This window comes from Mus caroli, chromosome 2 (assembly GCF_900094665.2).
Source record: "Mus caroli chromosome 2, CAROLI_EIJ_v1.1, whole genome shotgun sequence".
In the NCBI taxonomy this organism is placed as follows: domain Eukaryota; kingdom Metazoa; phylum Chordata; class Mammalia; order Rodentia; family Muridae; genus Mus; species Mus caroli.
In genome coordinates this window covers 99,353,773-99,375,171 of record NC_034571.1, presented here as the reverse complement: position 1 = coordinate 99,375,171, position 21,399 = coordinate 99,353,773, and the positions used below count along the sequence as shown (strand labels likewise).

Sequence of the window (21,399 nt, the reverse complement as noted above, 5' to 3'; positions counted from 1 at the left end):
AGGCAAAATATTTTAATGTTAAAACCTATGATACAGTTAGCTATAATAATTCTATATCAGTTCTTATGACTTAAAGACAAATTATTTTGTCTCTATTCCTATGTGAAATGTCAAAGTTTGCTTTGTATGTGTTTGCACATATGGCTTTTCAGAGTTCACAACAAATAAGATACTTATCCAACTTCAAATACATATAATTTAGAGGGATTTTATCTGCTTACATATATTTATTCTATTTGCAGGCACTGTGACTAATCTGAATCTCAGTGTATTGCAAGTCTCCCAGACACTTATATGTGCTCGTGTAAGTATTTTATTAGTTATGTAAGCATCTGAGCCGCCCTAAACATTTTAGAGTCAATATTCAATCACCTAAATCTCATTTCACTCTTGTTTCAATCAGTTAAAGGCCACTACTATTTTAATATATACTAATATACTAATACTAATGTACATATTAGGCAACAAACTTTTTTAAGTCAATAGGACTTTAGTATGACTAATGTGCCATGCACACATACAATATCCCTAACAATTTGCAATATAAAGTTTGAAAGAAAGAAATTCGTCTCTTTAGCACTTGCTAGTACTATTATTAACATGAAGGGTACTAGTGTACTATGAAACATAGACTTATTGGGAAAGGAGTGCCTGTCATAGCATCTACGGCAAGAGAAGTGAGAGGACAGCTTGTTCACACTGGCTCTCTCCTACCACGTGGGTTGTAGGGGTGGGACTCAGGTCACCCTGATGATAGTTGGTACCTCTGATGTTCTGAAAAGGAACATTTTCTGCAAACAGCCAAGTTTATGTCAGTTCGTTATGGCAGTCCTAGGAAGTTCTTGTAGATTTTGGCAATAGGATGTGGGGTGTTGCCTTAAAAGAGACTGTGTGGTCTTCTCTTCCCAGGATCATGCCTACAGCAGAGTCTGCTTCAAAAGGACAACTTTAGTAATATTTCTTCAAAAATTGCTTTCAAACAATAGTATTTTTTAAACTAAGTAAACACTGGAGACAGTGAGGAGTGTGACCATACTAGAGACCTTGAGGGGTTTTAGAATATAAAGTATATATAACGGAGAAAGATAGAAGAGTCCACCACACAGGCTGACAGCTGTATAACCCTCCAGCTGCCATTTACTTCTGTGGGGCAACACAAAGAAGTGTCACATAACTGGCACTTTTAAATGGCTCAAAGGAACAGGAAGACCATGATGTAACATATAAAAAGTATTTGAAATTAAATCTCAGCTTCTAGCAAAGCTGTGCTCAACCATTAATGCCAGCCTCATGGTTCACTCATGGAAGAGATGAGAAGATTCAAGAGATTTTATTGTCTGCTAAACCTAAATTACTTACTACTTGGTCTCAGAGCTATCCACTTAAGACCAAACACAAATATACGGTAACTGTCATACTTCCTGCTGTGACTCTAACTGGTGTTGGGTTTTTACTGAGAATAATAAAGGATAATCAAACGAAACAAAGTATATTATCTGCCTAAAAGGAGTTTGACAACTAAACTACAAAGACTGGGAACTAGGATAGGAATTCTTTATTTGCTATTAGAGAAGGAATCCACCATTTTAATAAAATGACAGGATTGTATAAAAATCACAAGATTGGGTTTAAGCAGAAAGCAAGTGCTTAGCAGTTATCTGAGTGCCTTAAAAATATAAAGGCATGTGCTGCACCTACGGGTGACAAATCTGAAATGAAAACAAGCAACCTTTATCAAATCTCTCTGGTTGATGTGCTGCTAAACCACAGACTTTGTTGCTTGCCCCCCCCCCATATGATTCTCTTATATTTGTTTGGAGTTTTTTATTATTATTTGTTTGTTTTGCTGATGCTAACTCTGACTGATTCTCCTTTTCCAACTGTTTGGAATTATAGTCTCCTGCCCAAGCCCGAGTATGATGCAGGAAAAAAGACAGGGTGGGAAGGAGGAAGGGAAAGAGGGAATGGAAAGAAAAAAACCATAAGTAAAGGTGTTGTGGTGGCATTCACCTGTAAGTCTCAGGCAAAGGCAGGCAGACTTCTGAGAGTTATATACCAAACAGGGCTACATAGTGAGACCCTGTCTCAAAATAAACGAATGAATGAATGAATCAATCAATCCATATATCATGTATCACCCATCACTGTCAGCAGTAATTCAGTGACACAAGTATTGACTTAGGTCTCTTTTTCAGTTCAAACATTGCTTATCTTGGATGTCTTCAAGAAATCACTTAACCAATTCCTCCTCTAGTTCACATATGAAAAAAAAAAATCAGGTCTGAATTACATGGGTTTTTTTTTTTTTTTTCTACCACAAATAAAACTCATAGTGTAATAGAAACCCTCTCCATTCAGATTCAAATTACTAGGAAAATAAGGTACAAATACATCTAATTCCACTCAGATTTAGGGGAGAGAAACTTCAAGTAGTTTCCGTTATTTGCAGCTGCTTTGGAGAAGTGACAATTAAATGTGTGAACAGGGTTGTCAGAGTAACACTTGCCATTCACACTGCTTAGGAAAGACCCTCCGAGATTTCCAGAAACACTAATTAAAATTAAGAAAAACTGCTCACGGGGACTTGTCAGAAAGGTATAGTCTGTGAGAGTAGGGGAAGAAAGCTCAATGGTCTCGAAGTTCATGACGGGAAGTTTCTAAGTCAAGTCTACCACCCAACCCACCTAACCCTGGGTTCTCACTGCCTTAAGCCCAAGAGCTCACCAGCCACTGAAGTCACCGTTACTCCTTTCCAGACAGCTCAACCATTCGGGAAATCAAGGTTTCAAGGAGGGGTAGTGGTGGGGTAGTAGGGATGGGGAATAACTTTCCTTAGAGACCTGAGAGGTGAGAGAGGCAAAGAGAGGCGTCTCTCTGCTAAATAGCAGGGGAGAGCGCCAACTCCCAGTGGCTTTAGAAGCCCTGGGGACGAATCGCTTCTCTTTCCTTTCCTTTTAACTCGTGAACGTAGGCACGTAGGAACGTTCGGCACAATGCGGAAGGACGGTACCCACCTGCGGCCCCAAACACCAACAGAAGTTCCTCGGCCAGGACTCAGACGGACCCGATTCACCTGGGCCGCGTACAACCCTCCGGCTTTACGTACCGCACTTTTCAGCAATAGGCCTTGCGATTGGTTGACCTGCAAGGAAATCTCAGTTCTATTGGCTGCCAATGGCGTGTAGGCGGGACTTTGGGGCTGGCTCTGACAGGCCCCCGCTCCAGTTCCCAGAGTTCCGATTGGGTCATCGTAGGAGCTTCAAGATGGCGGCGGCAGACACCTGCGGCGCGGGTACCCTCAGCTCCCGGTCTGTGGCGTCCGAGGCGGGTCAGGGCGGCACCTCTAGTTTCCAAAGGAAGAGCAAGGCCTCCGGAGGCCCCGGAGGGGGCCCTCGGCTGCTGTCCATTGCTGGCACGCGACCGTCGGTGCGGAATGGACAACTGCTGGTGTCAACCGGGCTCCCAGCCCTGGACCAGCTCTTAGGTCGGTTCAGAATAAATATGTGGGCGCGTTCCAGGAGAAACTTGGGGGAGGGACTCCTGGGCAGCCCGTCACCCCTGTGCCTGGCCCGGCCCCACGCACCCATTTCCATTTTCCCTCTCCTCTTCATAAGCATGGTTAGGATGGCCTGCCCTGACAGAGGAAGACTGGGAGGAAACTTGCATGGAGTGTCAAGATGTGTGCGCTAAGCCCGCCTTAAGACCCAGACTCCTTACCCTTCTCTGCTCAGCACCTCATTTCTAGATGACCATGGACTCCCTACATGCCTTTACCCTAAAATGATTACTACTGAAAAAGAAACATATATGGAAAGGAATTGGCTTGTAAGATCCTCTGCTGGTGTCTTAGGACTCCTTCCTTCCAACCCCGGGTAGCTTAAAGCTGGGACTAACCCACAAAAAATATTTAGAGTTTTAAAGAAGGGTTCCTTTAGAAAAAGTTGAAAGTATTGCCCTCTTTCCCACAGCCTGGCTACTCATCTTAAATGGTAGAGCGGTGTGGCTCTAAAGAGTGGATGTTAAAGATGCCTGTTGACTGAAAGAAATAACAGTCCTTAGTATTCAGATAGTTCCACATCCCACCCCCCACCCGAGTTTCTTTTTCTTTTTTTAATTTTTTATTAGATACTTTCTTCATTTACATTTCAAATGCTATCCCAAAAGCCCCCTATGCCCTTCCCCCCGCCCTGCTCCCCTACCCAATTACTCCCTGGCATTCCCCTGTACTGGGGCATATAAAGTTTGCAAGACCAAGGGGCCTCTCCTCCCAATGATGGCCAACTAGACCATCTTCTGCTACATATGCAGCTAGAGACACGAGCTCTGGGGGTACTGATTAGTTCATATTGCTGTTCCACCTATAGGGTTGCAGACCCCTTCAGCTCCTTGGGTACTTTCTCTAGCTCCTCCATTGGGGGCCCTGTGTTCCATCCAATTGATGACTGTGAGCATCCACTTCTGTATTTGCCAGGCACTGGCATAGCCTCATAGGAGACAGCTTTATCTGGGTCCTTTCAGCAAAATCTTGCTGGCATATGCAATAGTGTCTGGGTTTGGTGGCTGATTATGGGATGGACCCCTGCCACCCGAGTTTCTTAAATATGTTCTTATCATCTCTGGAATTTTTTGGTTTTGTTTGTTTGTTTTGTTTTGGGGAGGGGGGGTTCGAGACAGGGTTTCTCTCTGTAGCCCTGGCTGTCCTGGAACTCACTTTGTAGACCAGGCTGGCCTTGAACTCAGAAACCCACCTGCCTCTGCCTCCCAAGTGCTGGGATTAAAGGCGTGCGCCACCACTGCCCAGCATCTCTGGAATCTTTAATGCAAAGCCTACTGAAGAGTATACTTGTTTCATAGAACTGATTTGTTGAAAGGATTGATTAGTTAGGTTAGTAGGACAGGCTACATTTCTGTCTGACTGCTGCTTCATGGAAACGTGTGTTTACATTTTGTAACCCTTTTTCATAGTGTTTTTTATATTTCCTTTAAACCTGGTGCATTTGCATATTGCATTTACCATTGCTTATTCTTGTTCTTCACTTGACATTTTCTCTGGGTTCTGCTCCAGGCTTTTCAAGTGAGTTTAGCAAAAAGGAAAGTCACAAGACAAGGAACAACAAGACAATGCATCAGGAACAGCGTGGTTTCTTGATTCTATGATTTCATGTCCTAAATGTACCTTGATTGTTTTCTACATAGATTTACAGTCGTTTGACATAATTGTTTCAAACCCACTCAGTTGTATGATACTGCAAACATGATGCAAAATGCATAGTCAGTAAATGTGTATTTCACTTTTTTTCCTGTTTGGCCTCAGTTATCCTAGTTTTGAACCCAAAGCTTAGAAAAGTTTGCCAGTTTTAGTGAACTCTCACCCAGAAAGAAACTAATCTGTAAGATTTAGTAACAGCAGATCTTTCCTAACAGACTAACCTATCTTTTCTACCTCTTAAATGTCTGTATTCTTAATTAAATAGGGGTAGGTGCCTTTATGCAGTTGATAGTAATCAAACTCATCAAGCAGAAGGACTGCATTTTCAGTATTGTCCCTTCATTTCCTCATTACAAATAGTAAAATGTGCCTAGACCAGAGCCTGGCACTCAGTAAGTTCTTAATAAGGTCTTGATTGAAAGAAGAAGAAAAAAGCCTAAACAGGAAATAGTGAAGTATGAAAAGTGGAGTTTGGCATTTGAGCTCCAAAAATTGATTCAGAAATGTAATGGTATGAGTAGTCCCCAAACTCCAGACCATCAGAGCTCATGTTTAGCTTCATATTTAATCATCTCAGAACTTACACCAGGGCTATTGCTAATTTTCAAGAACTATTTTCAGGGAGTTTTGATAGTTTACTGAATTTAAGATTAAATATTTAACTATAGCCTTTTCACACCTGCCAAAAAGAACTGAGGGCACCTTTTCATCTGTGTTTCTATGGAGACGTATGCTTGAACAATCATTTTGAAATTTGCAGAGATGCTTGAAGAGTGGAGGAGTTTAGTATTTGAGTCTAACATGGTAAAAATTAGTGTTCACTAAGAAAATTAAAATAGTAGCAATTGCTGAAATGTATGTTTTGCATTATCGCAGTTGATTTGCAAAATATATAGAGATTCAGATGGCTGTAATAATAGGAGCTACTATATTTGGAATAATAAATATACCCAGATGTATTTCAGTTGTTAACTTGAACATTAAGACGTTATTAACTTCTTAATGACATTTTGTAACTTGATTTCTTGTCCTATGTGTCTCCTGAAGCAAAAAGTTTACATTTGTTTTTCATTAAAATGTTTGGATGTGAACCATCTGTTGCTTATGTATATTCAGATAACCACAAGCATCTCATAACCCGGGTTGTTACTTTCAAACGTTATTTGATTCAGATTGTGGCAAGCCTAGTATGACCCTATTGTGATAAAATGTAATAATAGTGGAATATTAAGAATGTTGTGACGTTGTGGCCGAATAACAAGTAATATTGCATTATACCCACTCTGTGGTACAGTGAACCATTCCTGCTGCCACCTGATATTAGGGTAATTTTAAACATAATTGCAAATATATTTGAAATCCAGCATATAGACTGATTGAATGTTAGCTATTTGGTAATTCATTACCTTTGTTGCTTATCTCAAAATATCTTACAAATTTGAAAATTCTCCTTTTCAGCATTTTAAAGACCATGATCCAGTCATTTTATTATTGGATTTTCATATATATTTCTTAAATTGGCAATGTTTCAGTTTTACAATTTTTCATTTAGACTTTCTGAGTCTAGGGGATTTCATTATGTATGTGTGTGGACTTCTGCATGAGTACAGGTATCCCCAGAGGCCAGAAGAGACCATAGGGATCTCCTGGAGCTGGAGTTACAGGTGGTTGTAGGTGGCCTTATGTGCGTTCTCGGAATGGAATTTGGATTCTCTACAAAAGCAGCAAGTGCTTTTAACCACTGATCTATGTATCCAGTCCAGTAGTCCAGGCTTTCAACTTTGTCTCTTTCAGGGCATTTATATTGTTATTTGAGGCCACTATAGGTAAATAACATACATTTTAGAAAAGGAAAAGAACCTGGCTGGATAGATACTTCAGGAATTTCCAAGGAAAAACTGTAGGCAGTCTTGAGACGTTCTTAAAGGAAGCCTGACTTCGAGTATTTGGCTCATTACCCCTACTCTCTTGTTCAGAGTTTATTCAGTTTGGGCAGTTTGAACAGTAGTTGGGTTTGTGCTAAATAAAGTCTAGCAAAAATTCTTTGGAGAAGCTTGTTGTAGTAGCCACTGATTCCAAAACTGATATTAAATAATAAATCAAGTTATTTGTTCAGTACATTGTCACCTGTAGTGTAATGATATACATTAAGCTTGGGCTGTGTATTTGACAGTTTTTATTATATTTTAGGTAGCTATACAATTAAAGAAAATATATCTTCTTTCTATTATTATGTAAAGCTATTTCATATGATTTAATCTCCAGAACCATTACCCCTATTCATAGCTCTGGTTTCCATATTTGCCCAGTCAGCAATTGTCTTAATCCTAGGCCAGAATACTAGATAACTTAAGACATAAACAAATTAACAATATCCCCACAATCTAATTTGATGAGCAGTATTAATTTGATAGTTAAGGATACTTCATTTATCTGTCTATTTATTTATTTTGGAGGAGTCTTGACTATATATTGACTCAAGCTTTGGGTTAAATTCCATCTACAACTTTAGTGTATCAAGAAAGATGTATACAAATACTTTACTCCAGGGTATTTTGAAAAAAGATCGTGAAGTTTTTGTCTCCTTAAATTTATTTTGTTTTTTGATTTGTTTTTGAGACAGAATCTCTAGCCCAGGCTGACTTTAAACTTCTGGGAATCCTGCCTCAGCCTCCCAAGTACTGGGATTAGAAGCATATGCTACCATGCACAGCAAAAGCTTTATTTTAAAACTTTAAGTTTATGCCAGGTGATAGTGGAACACATCTTTTATCCTAGCACTCAGGAGGCAGAGGTAGCTCTCTGAGTTCAAGGCCAGCCTGGTTTATAGTGCTAGTACTAGGACAGCTAAGGTTACACAGAGAAACCCTGTCTCAAAATAATAATAATAACAATAATAATAATAATATAATATAAAAACCCTTAAGTTTATATGACCAATAAACTTATTCCATATGGAGCAATCTTCACAATGAACCCTGTAGGGATCATAATGTCCTCATGCTTACAGGAAGCACTAGAGAAACCAAGAATGTTAAGCATGTAGATTTGTCTCTTCAAGGAAGGGCTGTTTCTCACCCAGAAGGCTGTGAGTAGATGTCATTAACAGCCTGGTAATCTGTGATTATTATGCTTATCCTAAATCCTTCCTCCCTAGACCTGTATATTGAGCATTGCTTCTCAGTCAATAAAAACCATCCGTAAGGAAGACGTCAAATGGTCCTCTGCCTACTGAGCAACTTTACTTTCTGCGCCTTTACCTTCTATTCCACTGAAAATTATATAAGGAAGAAAAGCTTAGAGAGGTAGACCAGAAAAATCACCCAACCTTTTTATAGTAATCACTCTGGCTAGGGCACCACTGTGTAGTTTTATCTACATCATCACTTTCTAGCTAGCTGACCTCTCTGCTGTCTAGGTCAGAGACCACTCCATATCTTAGGTTCTTAAAGCTATAGAACCCATCTTCACAATAGAGGTAGTGTCACATATAATTTGCAAGAGAGTTTTGATGTGGTCACACCTTAAGCTTTATTGTAGACCTGGACCTGAGACAAATGTTACAAGGAAACACTCTTAGAAAATTATACTATACTTGAATATGTCTAAAATAAACTGCCTGGTGTCAGACTCTGGTGACCCACCCTGGCTAAGCAAATCATGATGAACCAGGTTTCCTTGTTGCCTCTTACAGTTCATTTCTCTTCTGGCTGTAGCATTTTCAGGGACTCCTATAGAACCCCTGTTATTCTCACAGGTCTAAAGTTAAAGTGAATTACATACTGTAGCTCATTAGGGAAAAAAGAAAACAACTTGCATTTTTGTAAGGGAAATCCTAATAAGATATTAACTTGACTGTCAAAAGTCATTAAGTTTATCCCTATTGATAGTATCATCAGGACTGTCCAAAGTTTCCAAGAATTAGGATTTTCATAAACATAAGATTTTTTAAAAATAAAAGGATTTTTTTTAATTAGGTATTTTCTTCATTTACATTTCTAGTGCTATCCCAAAAGTCCCCCATACCCTCCCCCCACCCAGATTTATAATTTTGAGTGACATTTTCCTGAATTAGCATCAGAAGAGCATTGTTTAGATCATTTTTCCAGAAAACAACCTCCCCCCCTTGTCAGGTGTATATGCTGCTTTGCTTAGCGAGTTCCTTGGTTACTGCTACAGTCACCACGACTTACCAAGTAATAATACATCCTTAGTGGTGTGTTCTGCTATGAAAAGAATTGCAGAAATAGCAAAAGCATCTCTTACTGAGCATGCTGTGTTTTCCATGCTACTTCATTGCAAAGGGAAATACTGCCTCATCCCACCATGAACCTTAAAACCAACCTTCCCAAGAACGCTGTCTTCAGTTGTCCAACAGCTTTGAATACATTTAGAATAATACAACAGATATATTTGTAGGAATTCTTTGGATATCTTTTTAAAGTGTATTTGTTATTTTTGAGTCATTAATTCCAAGTATTAATTCTTTTACAAATGAGACGAACAGCAATATATTCATAGTGGACTCCCTTACCTCTTTAGCATAGTTCCAGTATCTTAAAAGTTAATTTTAATGACTCACCATTTGAAGTATATATTCATGATATTAGCCTAGTTAAAATACTTAAAAGAACACATTCTAATATTGATGAAAATATATTTTTTATTTTTCCTTTTTATTTGAATTGACAAAAATTAATTTTATATTTAAACATTTCTAGACTTTGGATATAATGTTTTCTAAAAAATAATTAGAATTCTTAGTTCCTATGAGACTTACTCAATTTGAAAGTAGAACTTTTAGCATTCTCTGTATACATGACATGGTCTTGTTAATTTACTAGCAAGTGTTAAATATAATATTGCGGTGTTTAATCACAGCTGTATTGAGTGCCTCCTGGTTATGTCAGGAGGAAAGGGGACACTATAACAAATTGTGAAAGTAAATATGTATAGTAAGTAACTCTGCTAACATGTAAATATATTAATAAGCCACTGAGCACACTATGCAAAAGTAATTCAAATATTGTTTACAGCAGCAGCTTCCAATGTTATTGAGATCCCTGTTCTTGATGAAATCTAACTCAAAAGTTAGTGATTAATTCTTCTTCTCTGTCATTTTCAGGTGGAGGGTTAGCTGTTGGAACACTTCTTCTGATTGGTTAGTATAAAACACATGTGATCCTTCCAGCCAGGTCTGTCTGTTCTTAATGACTTTATGAGTTTCTCACTCTGAAACTGGATATTTCAATGATGAGCTTTCCACAGATGTAAAGTCACATTGGAACTTATCCAATACTTTTTAAATTCAAAATTGAGATGGACAGACATATCTGAAAATGTACTTCCTGACATTTAAAATGTTTACTCTTCACTGTGCTCTGTTTTAAATTTAATTAACTTTAAAGTGAAGTTTCAGTTGCTTTTTTTGAAACTATAAATTCTCAATATTAAGAGGTGAATTTTAGCGATTGAGCTGGAGAAATGGAAGAATTAATGTGTATACTATAAATGTGTGTATAGATGTGTAATACATTGCATAGATTTTGTTATTTTATTGAATGAAAAATGGCAAAGTAGGCCAGATGTTTGTCCATTTTTAAAATGATTATAGTTCTTATTAAAATATACAGCCCATTACGGCATATTCCAGCATAGATCATAGTCTTTAAATTATAGTAAGCCCCCTATTTTCCACAGTGAAAGCTCTCTCTTATTAATGCTTAACCTATTTGCTTGCAACATATCTACTGTTTCTAGTTTAGTCTTCAATCAGCTAGTCTACATTTTTGCATGACCCAATTAAAATTGAAAATACCTATTTTAGCAGCTCAAAATGTCCCTAATCTAAATGGGAATCATTTGGTTACCTATCTGTGAGACATAGGATGACTCCTTGTTCTCCCCATGTCTTCTTGAGACACCTCATGGGGTGGCATTTCTCTTTCATTGCCTAAAACTTATAGAAGAGTTCTTGTTTAATAAGACCTATAGTCAGGAAACTGAGACTATGAGATATAATGATCTAGACATTTATTAGTACCAGCACCAATAAAAGTATGTTAATAGATTTTTTTTTTTTTTTTACATAGCAAGGGACTGTTACAAATGTTTTTGGAAGATTTTCTCTAAGAGGGATTATATTACAAAGTGATGGTCCTTAAATTTTCACATACATACAGCATTTACCTAGTGAAGCTAAAACCCTGGAAAATTCAAAGTTATCTCTAACATCTCATTACCTATCTCTGCTTAATCACTGAAGGATAATGCTACTAGTTGGAGAATTGTCCATCATTTGGGTCTTGCTGTAGGTCATGTATTATGTAAAGTACTTTATAGATGCTTCTTTCTTTACTTAATATGATCTGTTAAATTCATAGTATCTGTATTTCACTCATAAAATGAGATTTGTGGGGCAGAGTAACTTCCACTTTCACATAGATAATAAGAACGCCAGCATTAGAATTTCACTGTAAGTCTAGAAACATAAATTTGGTTTTTGAGTGAGACATTTTTAATATTTAATTGTTTTGAGAATTTCATGCTTAAGTATTTTGCATTTACCTCATGCTCACTTTTCTCTCTACCCTATTCAGCTCCTCTTATGTCTACTTTCTCTCAAATTATGACCTCTTCAATAATTGTTACACACATATATATGTGTATCTCTCTCTTTTTCTCTCTCTCTCTCTTAGTTAGGGTTTTACTACTGTGAATAGACACCATAACCAAGGCAACTCTTATAAGGACACCATTTAATTGGGCTGCTTACAGGTTTAGAGGTTGATGACATTATCATCAAGGTATGGCAGAGTCCAGGCAGGCGTGATGCAGAAAGAGCTGAGAGTTCTACATCTTCATCTCAAGGCCACTAGGAGAAGACTTGCTTCCATGCAGCTAGGATGAGGGTATTAAAGCCCATGCCCACAGTGACACACCTGATCCAATAAGACCACACCTCCTAATTTGCTACTTCCTGGGCCAGGCATATACAAACCATCATTTGTGTGTGTGTCTGTGTGTGTTTTGAGCTGATCATTTGAAATTATGTGTGTGAGAGAGTGAATGTGTGTTTAGAGCTGATCATTTGGAACTAGATTACAAAGGGCTTACCTCTAGAGAAGACTGAATCTCCATCTCTTAGCAGCTGTTGATTGCCTATAGTTCTTCAATATAGGAGTGGAGAGTTGTAAAATTTCACTCATCCACATTGGCATGTCAACTGACTGGTCTTGTTTAGGAAACCATTTTGTTAAAACTACATGGGTGCAACTTCTCTGTCAGACATAGAAGAGTCTATATTCTGAGACTTTAGCAGATGTACTGGTTCCTTGTTTTTTCTGGTCTTTCCACCTTTTCTTTTACAGTGTTCTCTGAGCCTTAAGTATAGGGTTTGTGCTGTAGATATATTAGTTGAGGTTGGATGCCCCCATGGTCAGTAGTTCTCTTATATTTGTGAGTTTGTGTAGTAGTCTCTATTTGCTCCAAGAAGAAACTTATTTGATCGGGAATAAGAGATATACTTATCTCTAGGTATAAAAATAAGTACTTAGGGACTAGAGAGATGGCCTGGCTGTTAAGAGCACTGATGATTCTTTCTGAAGACCCAAGTTCTATTCCCAGCCCTGACACAGTGGCCCACAAACATCAGTTGACTATGCAAGTGCTACACTGACATGTATGTAGGCTAAACACACATACATAAAATATACAAAAATTTAAAATATATTTAGAATGCAGTTAGAAATTATAGTGGTTTAGGAAAGTGGCAGTTGTAGATTCTCCTCTAGGATCCATGACCTCACCAGACACGACTAGTTGGCGAAATTTACTGTGTCAGGAATGAATTCCCTCCTGCTGAGCAGGCCATAAGCCCAATTACACAAATGTTGGTTACTCCCAAGATGGATGTGCCACTATTGGACCGTTGGGAATATCATGCTGGATTGGTCATTGTTGTGTTTTGTAGATTATGCAGCTGGATAAGGCTCTTGATGGTTTTTCTCTATTAGCAGCTTGGTTTTTAGGAGAAAATAGAGAGCCAGTCTTCAGGGAGGAAGATGCTGATTCCTCCAAGTGTCAGGCAGAAACTATGGCATCTTCAGCAATAAGATAACTAGTTGTAGGCAACTAAGAGTAATAGCAGTAGCCTATATTATTTTGGGAATGTTGGGTCAAGTAGAAAATAGACAATCAGGATTTGAAGATAGAGTATAGGAACTGGATAACACTTGTAAAGATTATAGAAAAATAAATAAATATAGAAAAAAATGGAAGGGACATGCAGGAACTTTGAGACAGCAAATCCTTGAATTATAGGCATAGAAGATGAAGCGTCCAGAGTCATTAGCAAAGACTAGATTGTCAGCAGTATCATAGGGAAAACTCTAAATTAAGGGAAGACATATAGATACAGGAAGCACATAGAACACCAAAGAGACAGGAAAGAAACTTCACAGTTATTGTTTAAAAACGGTGTAAAAAGAAGTTATTAAAAACTGTAAGAAGACAACCGGCCACCTTTCTGGTCAGAGCACAGGTGTCCGACCGGCCTGAGAGGCTTCTGCCTCAGGTTCCACGGGAGCCAGCTTAGTTCCGGGACTCCTCGGAGGGCAGTCTGCACAGGTGAGAGTGTGGAATACAAAGGCCAGCAGTCTCTGGAACAGGCGAGAGCCACAGAGCCTCTGATGTGGTATTGGTATAGTGACAGACAAGTAGACCAATGGAACAAAATTGAAGACCCAGAGATGAACCCACACACCTATGGTCACTTGATCTTTGACAAGGGAGCTAAAACCAACCAGTGGAAAAAAGACAGCATTTTCAACAAATGGTGCTGGCTCAACTGGAGGTTATCATGTAGAAAAATGCGAATTGATCCATTTCTATCTCCTTATACTAAGGTCAAATCTAAGTGGATTAAGGAACTCCACATAAAACCAGAGACACTGAAACTTATAGAGGAGAAAGTAAGGAAAAGCCTCGAAGATATGGGTACAGGGGAAAAATTCCTGAATAGAACAGCAATGGCTTGTGCTGTAAGATCGAGAATCGATAAATGGGACCTCATAAATTTGCAAAGCTTCTGCAAGGCAAAAGACACCGTCAATAAGACAAAAAGGCCACCAACAGATTGGGAAAGGATCTTTACCTATCCCAAATCGGATAGGGGACTAATATCCAATATATATAAAGAACTCAAGAAGGTGGACTCCAGAAAATCAAATAACCCCATTAAAAAATGGGGCTCAGAGCTGAACAAAGAATTCTCACCTGAGGAATACCGAATGGCTGAGAAGCACCTGAAAAAATGTTCAACATCCTTANTCATCAGGGAAATGCAAATCAAAACAACCCTGAGATCCCACTTCACTCCAGTCAGAATGGCTAAGATCAAAAATTCAGGTGACAGCAGATGCTGGCGAGGATGTGGAGAAAGAGGAACACTCCTCCATTGTTGGTGGGATTGCAANCTTGTACAACCACTCTGGAAATCAGTCTGGCGGTTTCTCAGAAAATTGGACATAGTACTGCCGGAGGATCCAGCAATACCTCTCCTGGGCATATATCCAGAAGATGTCCCAACCGGTAAGAAGGACACATGCTCCACTATGTTCATAGCAGCCTTATTTATAATAGCCAGAAGCTGGAAAGAACCCAGATGCCCCTCAACAGAGGAATGGATACAGAAAATGTGGTACATTTACACAATGGAGTACTACTCAGCTATTAAAAAGAATGAATTTATGAAATTCCTAGGCAAATGGGTGGGCCTGGAGGGCATCATCCTGAGTGAGGTAACACAATCACAAAGGAACTCACACAATATGTACTCACTGATAGTGGATATTAGCCCAGAAACTTAGGATACCCAAGATATAAGATACAATTTGCTAAACACATGAAATTCAAGAAGAAGAACGAAGACCAAAGTGTGGACACTTTGCCCCTTCTTAGAAATGGGAACAAAACACCCATGGAAGGAGTTACAGAGACAAAATTTGGAGTTGTGACGAAAGGATGGACCATCTAGTGATTGCCATATGCAGCTGCTTGTGGACGTTGTACATCGTGGTGCGGAGCCTAGTGCGCACCACGATGTACAACGTCCACAAGCAGGGATGTAAATAAATACACAATTTTAAAAAGATTCAAGGCAAAAATATGAAAGTAATACCTCCAAACAAGAAACGAAACAAAACAAAAACCTCTCAAAAACCATAAGTCACAAGTAAAGGGCAACCCACCAAAATAACAAACAGCTGGTTTCTAGAAACATCAAAATACAGAAGAACCTAGATAAACATAGTCCAATTTCTAGAAGACCACAGATTCCAACCTAGACACTATCCTGTAGCTTTCTTGAATCCCTGCTTGTGGACGTTGTACATCGTGGTGCGCACTAGGCTCCGCACCACGATGTACAACGTCCACAAGCAGCCAATGGAGGAGCTAGAGAAATTACCCAAGGAGCTAAAGGGAACTGCAACCCTTTAGGTGGAACAACAATATGAACTAACCAGTACCCCGGAGCTCTTGTCTCTAACTGCATATGTATCAAAAGATGGCCTAGTCGGCCATCACTGCAAAGAGAGGCCCATTGGACTTGCAAACTTTATATGCCCCAGTACAGGGGAACCCTAGGGCCAAAAAGGGGGAGTGGGTGGGGTAGGGAAGTGGGGGCGCTATGGGGGACTTTTGGGATAGCATTGGAAATGTAATTGAGGAAAATATGTAATAAAAATATTATAAATTTAAAAAAAAACTGTAAGAAAAAAAAAAAACAAGAAACGAAACAAAACAAAAACCTCTCAAAAACCATAAGTCACAAGTAAAGGGCAACCCACCAAAATAACAAACAGCTGGTTTCTAGAAACATCAAAATACAGAAGAACCTAGATAAACATAGTCCAATTTCTAGAAGACCACAGATTCCAACCTAGACACTATCCTGTAGCTTTCTTGAATGCCTTATTTAACAGCCGTAAACAGTGGGATAGGAGTTATATCTCTTTGAGGAATGATGAAACACACACACACACACACACACACACACACACACACACACATATATATATATATATATATATATATATGTTGGGTTTTCTAAACTGAGGTTTCAAAATTCTAAATGTGAAGGATTTTACTTAGTGTACAATGAAGACACAGTTACAGATTGGTAAAAGTTCATATTTTACATGGTCAATATTTCTCTATTATAGCAGAACATTTCTGTTTAAAATGCTAAAATCTTGTCAGGCATGGTGGCATATACCTTTTACCCCATCACTCTGGAAGCCTCGGCAGGTGGATCCCTTGAGTTTGGGACCAGCCAGTACAAGTATATTTTAGTTATTTACATACATACACATGTGGGTGCAAATGTGCATGTATGTGTGTACATGCCTGGGGAGCAGTGTGGAGGTCTATTTCAGGTGTCTGATTTGATTATCCTCAATGTTATTTTTTACTGTGTTTTTGCATTATGTATAGGGCTGTTTGCCTGCACGTATGTCTGTGGTGCCCCATTTTTATGCAGTGCTTGAGGATATAGAAAAGTGTGTGAGAGTCCCTAGAACTGGAATTGCGGATGGTTGTGTTTTGGTAATCTACCTCTGGAAGGGGGAGCAAGTGGTTTTAACCTCTGAGCTGTCTCTCTGGTTCCTCTCCACATTATATTTTAAAATACTGTTTCTTCATTGAACTTGAAGCTCACAGTTAGTTATGTTCCTGACCATTGATTGCTGTTTCACACCCAGGAGTAGGGTTACAAATGAATATCACTACAACTGGATTTTTTGTATGGGTGCCAAGGCTCCCAACTCAGATCTCCCTGCATATGTGGCAGGTACACTGTCCTCTGAGTCTTCTCCTGTCTCTATTGTGAATTGATAAACCATTCTCTCATGAACCAGATTATTCTTTAATTATCAAAGCAGTTGTATGCGTGACTTGTACCTTTTCAAAGCAATATATTTATAGTTTCAAATAAAGTGTAACTATGGAAACTAGAAAAAGTGAGTGCTACTACAAAACTCCAAAATAGTCTCTGCCTTCAGAATATTGCAAAGTACCTAAATAGGAATGTATGAACGGCCATCCTATGAGGAGTAAACCACAAAAGGTAAATTTCATAATACAAGCTTGATTCTGTTAAAACAGCTGAGAAAAATCAACTAATTAGGAAGAAAGCTTTATTTTGGCTCATAGTTTCAATGTGTTCAGCACATGGTCAGCTGACTCCTTTGAAGTGGACCTGAAGTGAGGCAGAATTCAGTGTCAGTGAGATGATACAGCAGAGGAGCTTGTTCATCCTACTGGAGCCAGGAAATGGAAAGGAGGAGGCACAGCACAATATGTCTTTCACACACAAGCATTGGACCTTCCTCCAGTGAGATCCACATATCAGATCTCCTGATAGTCCATACAACTGTGGGTCCATCCGGGGATTGATATGTTGAAGATGCAGAGCCCTTGTTGTTTAATTGCCTTCCAAAGGCTTCATGTCTGAACACCACTACATTGAGGACCAAGCCTATGATATATGACATGTGAGGGAATGTTTCAAACCAACCCATAACAGTACGCAGACAGGTTTCAAGATGATTTGTACTGAAATCGCTTCACACCATTTACTACTCAGGGACATTTGCAACAACTGAAAAGTGAAAGTGTTAGCAGATGATGTTAGCAGAAATCTTCATCTGTTTGTAGAGATGCTGATTATCAAGACAGGCTTTTATACAAGTTGTCATTAATCAAAATATGTTACATTGTGAATATTGTTTTTAAAAGTGTCCCATATTACATGATTTTACTTGTAGAAGTAACATATGTTGTTGGCCAGTTAGCTGTACAAGTACAGATGCTTCTCTGTGGAGTTATTGTAAGTTAGAAGATTAAGTTGAACCACAGTAAGTTGAAGACCACCTGTAGTTGTTAGAATATTTTTGTTTTAATTACCTATTACTGTATACCAATAATTAACAAAACTTTGGTAGCTTACAACAACACACATTTTTCTGTGGGTCAAAGGTCTAGTCACAGCTTAGCTGGGAATTCTACAGTGGCAGTAGGCTATGGCTGGATTTTTTTATCTGAGTATGTGACTGTAGACTAACAGCTTCCAGGCTCACATCCCTATCAGCAATGTTCAGATCTTTGCTAGCTCTCTGAGCCACAGGGCATTTCACAAGATAGCTTCTAGTTTCCTGAAAACTATCAAGAGAGAATGCCTCTCAGCAAGGTAGATAATGTTGCAGTCTTAGGAAACAAGGGATACCCTGTCTCCTTTGCTCCATTCCCTTGCTTAGTAGAAAGTCACAGGTTCTACTGCATTCACTGAAGGTTAAAATGGTGTGAAAGACCGAGAAACAGGACTATGGGAATCACCTCAGGACTGACCCATTACGTGCTTTATAATTTTAACCTAATATTTCTTATGATACTAAAAAACTGAGAGCTTGAGGGTTTCCTCTTGTGGGATATTAGAATATCATATGATGTTTTTAACCCATTTGAAATTGTTGAGCTACATATTTCTTCTAAACATAAATTTTGAATATTTTTTTATGCAGTTACTGGTAAGCCACCCACCTCTCATAATAAAGCTGACTGGAGAGGGTTATGTTAATTTACTTTTGTATAATTTCTGTTGCTTTTGTGCTTCAAAGTCAGGGTTAAACAGTTGCAGCATTCACCATATGTTCCACAAGCTCAAAATAGTTACTTTCTGACTTTTTAAAAAATAAGCTTTTTATACTTTTTAAATTATTTTATCATGGTACCATGCAGTGATGCTGAAGCACTAACCTGGACCAGACAACCAGATCTGAATGCGCTCTTTTCCAAATCACCTGACTTCTGTTTTGAAGCAATTGTGGTGAGCACTGTTAGGCCACAGAAATCTTGGATTCAACCATTTTTTAGCTTTGAACTCAATGTTTGTAACACAGGACATGACAACATACAAGATAAATGTTGTTGTAGATGTGAGACGTATGAAAAAGACTTAAAGTGTAAGAACAGATTGGAAAATGAAGGGAAAAAGTACATGCATGAAAACCTGTACTGACAGCAAAAGGGCGTCAGCAAAGCAAGCCTACCCACTGGCAACAGACAGGCCTCCTCAAGTAGAAAGTGCATCTCAGATCCAGTCAGAAGTCAGCTTCATCCGAAGTCTCTTCCCTTTGTGGGACTCAAGGTATAAAGCTTGAGAATGCCCTGCCATCCCCCAAACCACACTCTTCACCAAGCAAATGACTCCTGGGGTTGCTGGCCATGTCTAAAGATTTGTTCTTATCATTTCCATAGTAATTTTGTCTTCACATAATCATTAAGTCATGATGAGTTTTACATTTTAAAATATTTTTAACTCTTTGTACTCTCCAGTTTTACTGCTTTTTCTCTAATATGGGCCACAATTGACTATTTTGATGAAATTACTATCATAGTGTTCTAAGGTGTCTGTGTATTTAGTGTTTCTTACAGACCCTTCCCATTCTTTTTCCATAATTAACTAATATAAAAATTTGAACATGATAGATCTGACTTAGAACTATCAATGTTCTGTGTCAACACAAGAAACAATGTTCGTTAAATTAAGACTAGAGACTGGAAGTTTAACTCAGTAGTAAAGGGGTTGCCTATGATGTGCAAGGTCCTGAATTTAGTCCAGAAAGGAAAAAGGAAAATAGTAAGAGGAAAGGAAAGGAAGAAAGAAAAGGAAAGGAAAGGAAAGGAATTGAAACGAAACATACACAAACACACACACAGTCTTTAATTATGCTTTATGTTAGTGACTCAGACCTTTTAATTCCACCAAAGTCTCTCTCTCTTTTTTTTTAATCCCATATAGTCTATACGAAACTTACCACTTAAAAAAAATCTAATACCTTAACTGCAAACTCCTATAAACTAAAGAACAAGTTATACTTCCAACCTATAATAGCATAGAGAAAACATTTGGTGTTTTTAAAAGGAAGAACTAAGACATTAAATAATCCATCAAAGCAAAACAGGAAAAAGCCAAATTGTACAGCTCCATGTTCAGCATTTAGGGTCCATAGTGCAATTGGCTAGTTTCCAAAAATGGCTTGGATAGTCCCAGCCCTTCAACTCTGCCACCTCAACACACAAATACTCCCATGGGTTTATTCATAGTTCCTCTTGGAGAGCATCCCATGGTCCTGGCATCTCTAATGTCTCTGGGTCTCAGCTGCAACTGAAAGTTCACCTTCATAGTTTTACTTACTGTCCTTTGAAGGCCTATCTGCTGGGTCTCTGTCCTTGCCATATAGCTTATATCCTTAGCTGTCTCCATGACCCCTTTGTCTTGCCTCTTTTTTGCTTACAAAACCAGTACTATGAAGATGATGAAGAAAGCATTTCTAGTTGTGCTGCTAGTTTTACTCCTGTGAGCCACATTTGTACCAGTTTCTCTGGCCTTATCCCAAGAAAACACATTCCTATTGTCCTCTTGCAAGAAAATAGGTTTCACATCCCATGTGATGCTGGTGTCCTTAAGAATTACAGCTGTTTTCTTAGCACTAGCCTGAATACCATTCTGTCCTGATGTTTCTTCTCCCAAACAAATCAATCCATTAGCTTCAAACTTAACCCCATCCAAGTTCTAAGGACATAGACAGAAAGTAGCCAGGATTTCTTTTTAAATTTAATTACTTTATGTATATGAGTGCTTTGCATGCATGTATGTGTATCAAGCATGTGCATGCTTGTTAGCCTCAGAAATCAGAAGAATGTTGGGTACCTTGGAACTAGAGTTAAAGATGATTGTGAGCCACCAAGTGGCCCTAAAAATTCCATCAGAGAACTCCTAAACCTGATAAACAGCTTCAGTGAAGGAGCTGGATATAAAATTAACTCAAACAAGTCAATGGCCTTCCTGTACACAAAGGATAAACAGACTGAGGAAGAAATTAGGGAAATAACACCCTTCACAATAGTCACAAATAAAATACTTTGTTGTGACTCTAAGGAAGAGAAAGATCTATATGATTAGAACTTCAAGTCTCTGAAGAAAGAAATTAAAGAAGATCTCAGAAGATGGAAAGATCTCCCATGCTCATGGATTTGCAGGATCAATATAGTAAAAATGGCTATCTTGCCAAAAGCAATCTACAGATTCAATGCAATCCCCATCAAAATTCCAACTCAATTCTTCAACG

The 21,399-nt window shown here is 38.6% G+C and overlaps 2 protein-coding genes across 7 annotated transcripts in view; one reads left to right on the top strand and one right to left on the bottom strand.

Annotated features, from left to right (window-relative positions):
* The window catches only part of Immp1l (inner mitochondrial membrane peptidase subunit 1), a 56,909-nt gene extending 53,788 nt beyond the window's left edge, over positions 1-3,121 (bottom strand). For all 3 annotated transcript variants that reach the window (XM_021154315.2, XM_021154310.2, XM_029471328.1), the window contains exon 1: positions 3,015-3,121. The gene's annotated coding sequence lies outside the window, so the exon portion shown is untranslated. The remainder of the gene's footprint in view (positions 1-3,014) is intronic.
* Positions 3,122-3,194: 73 nt separating this feature from the next.
* The window catches only part of Elp4 (elongator acetyltransferase complex subunit 4), a 202,605-nt gene continuing 184,400 nt past the window's right edge, over positions 3,195-21,399 (top strand). For 3 of the 4 annotated variants that reach the window (XM_029471296.1, XM_029471291.1, XM_029471298.1), the window contains exons 1-2: positions 3,239-3,484; positions 10,335-10,370. In XM_029471296.1, coding sequence (XP_029327156.1) covers positions 3,265-3,484; positions 10,335-10,370 — 256 coding nt within the window. In that variant the 5' untranslated portion in view covers positions 3,239-3,264. Of the gene's footprint in view, positions 3,485-10,334; positions 10,371-21,399 lie in introns of all 4 variants that reach the window. The other variant, XM_021154303.2, reaches the window with a different exon arrangement.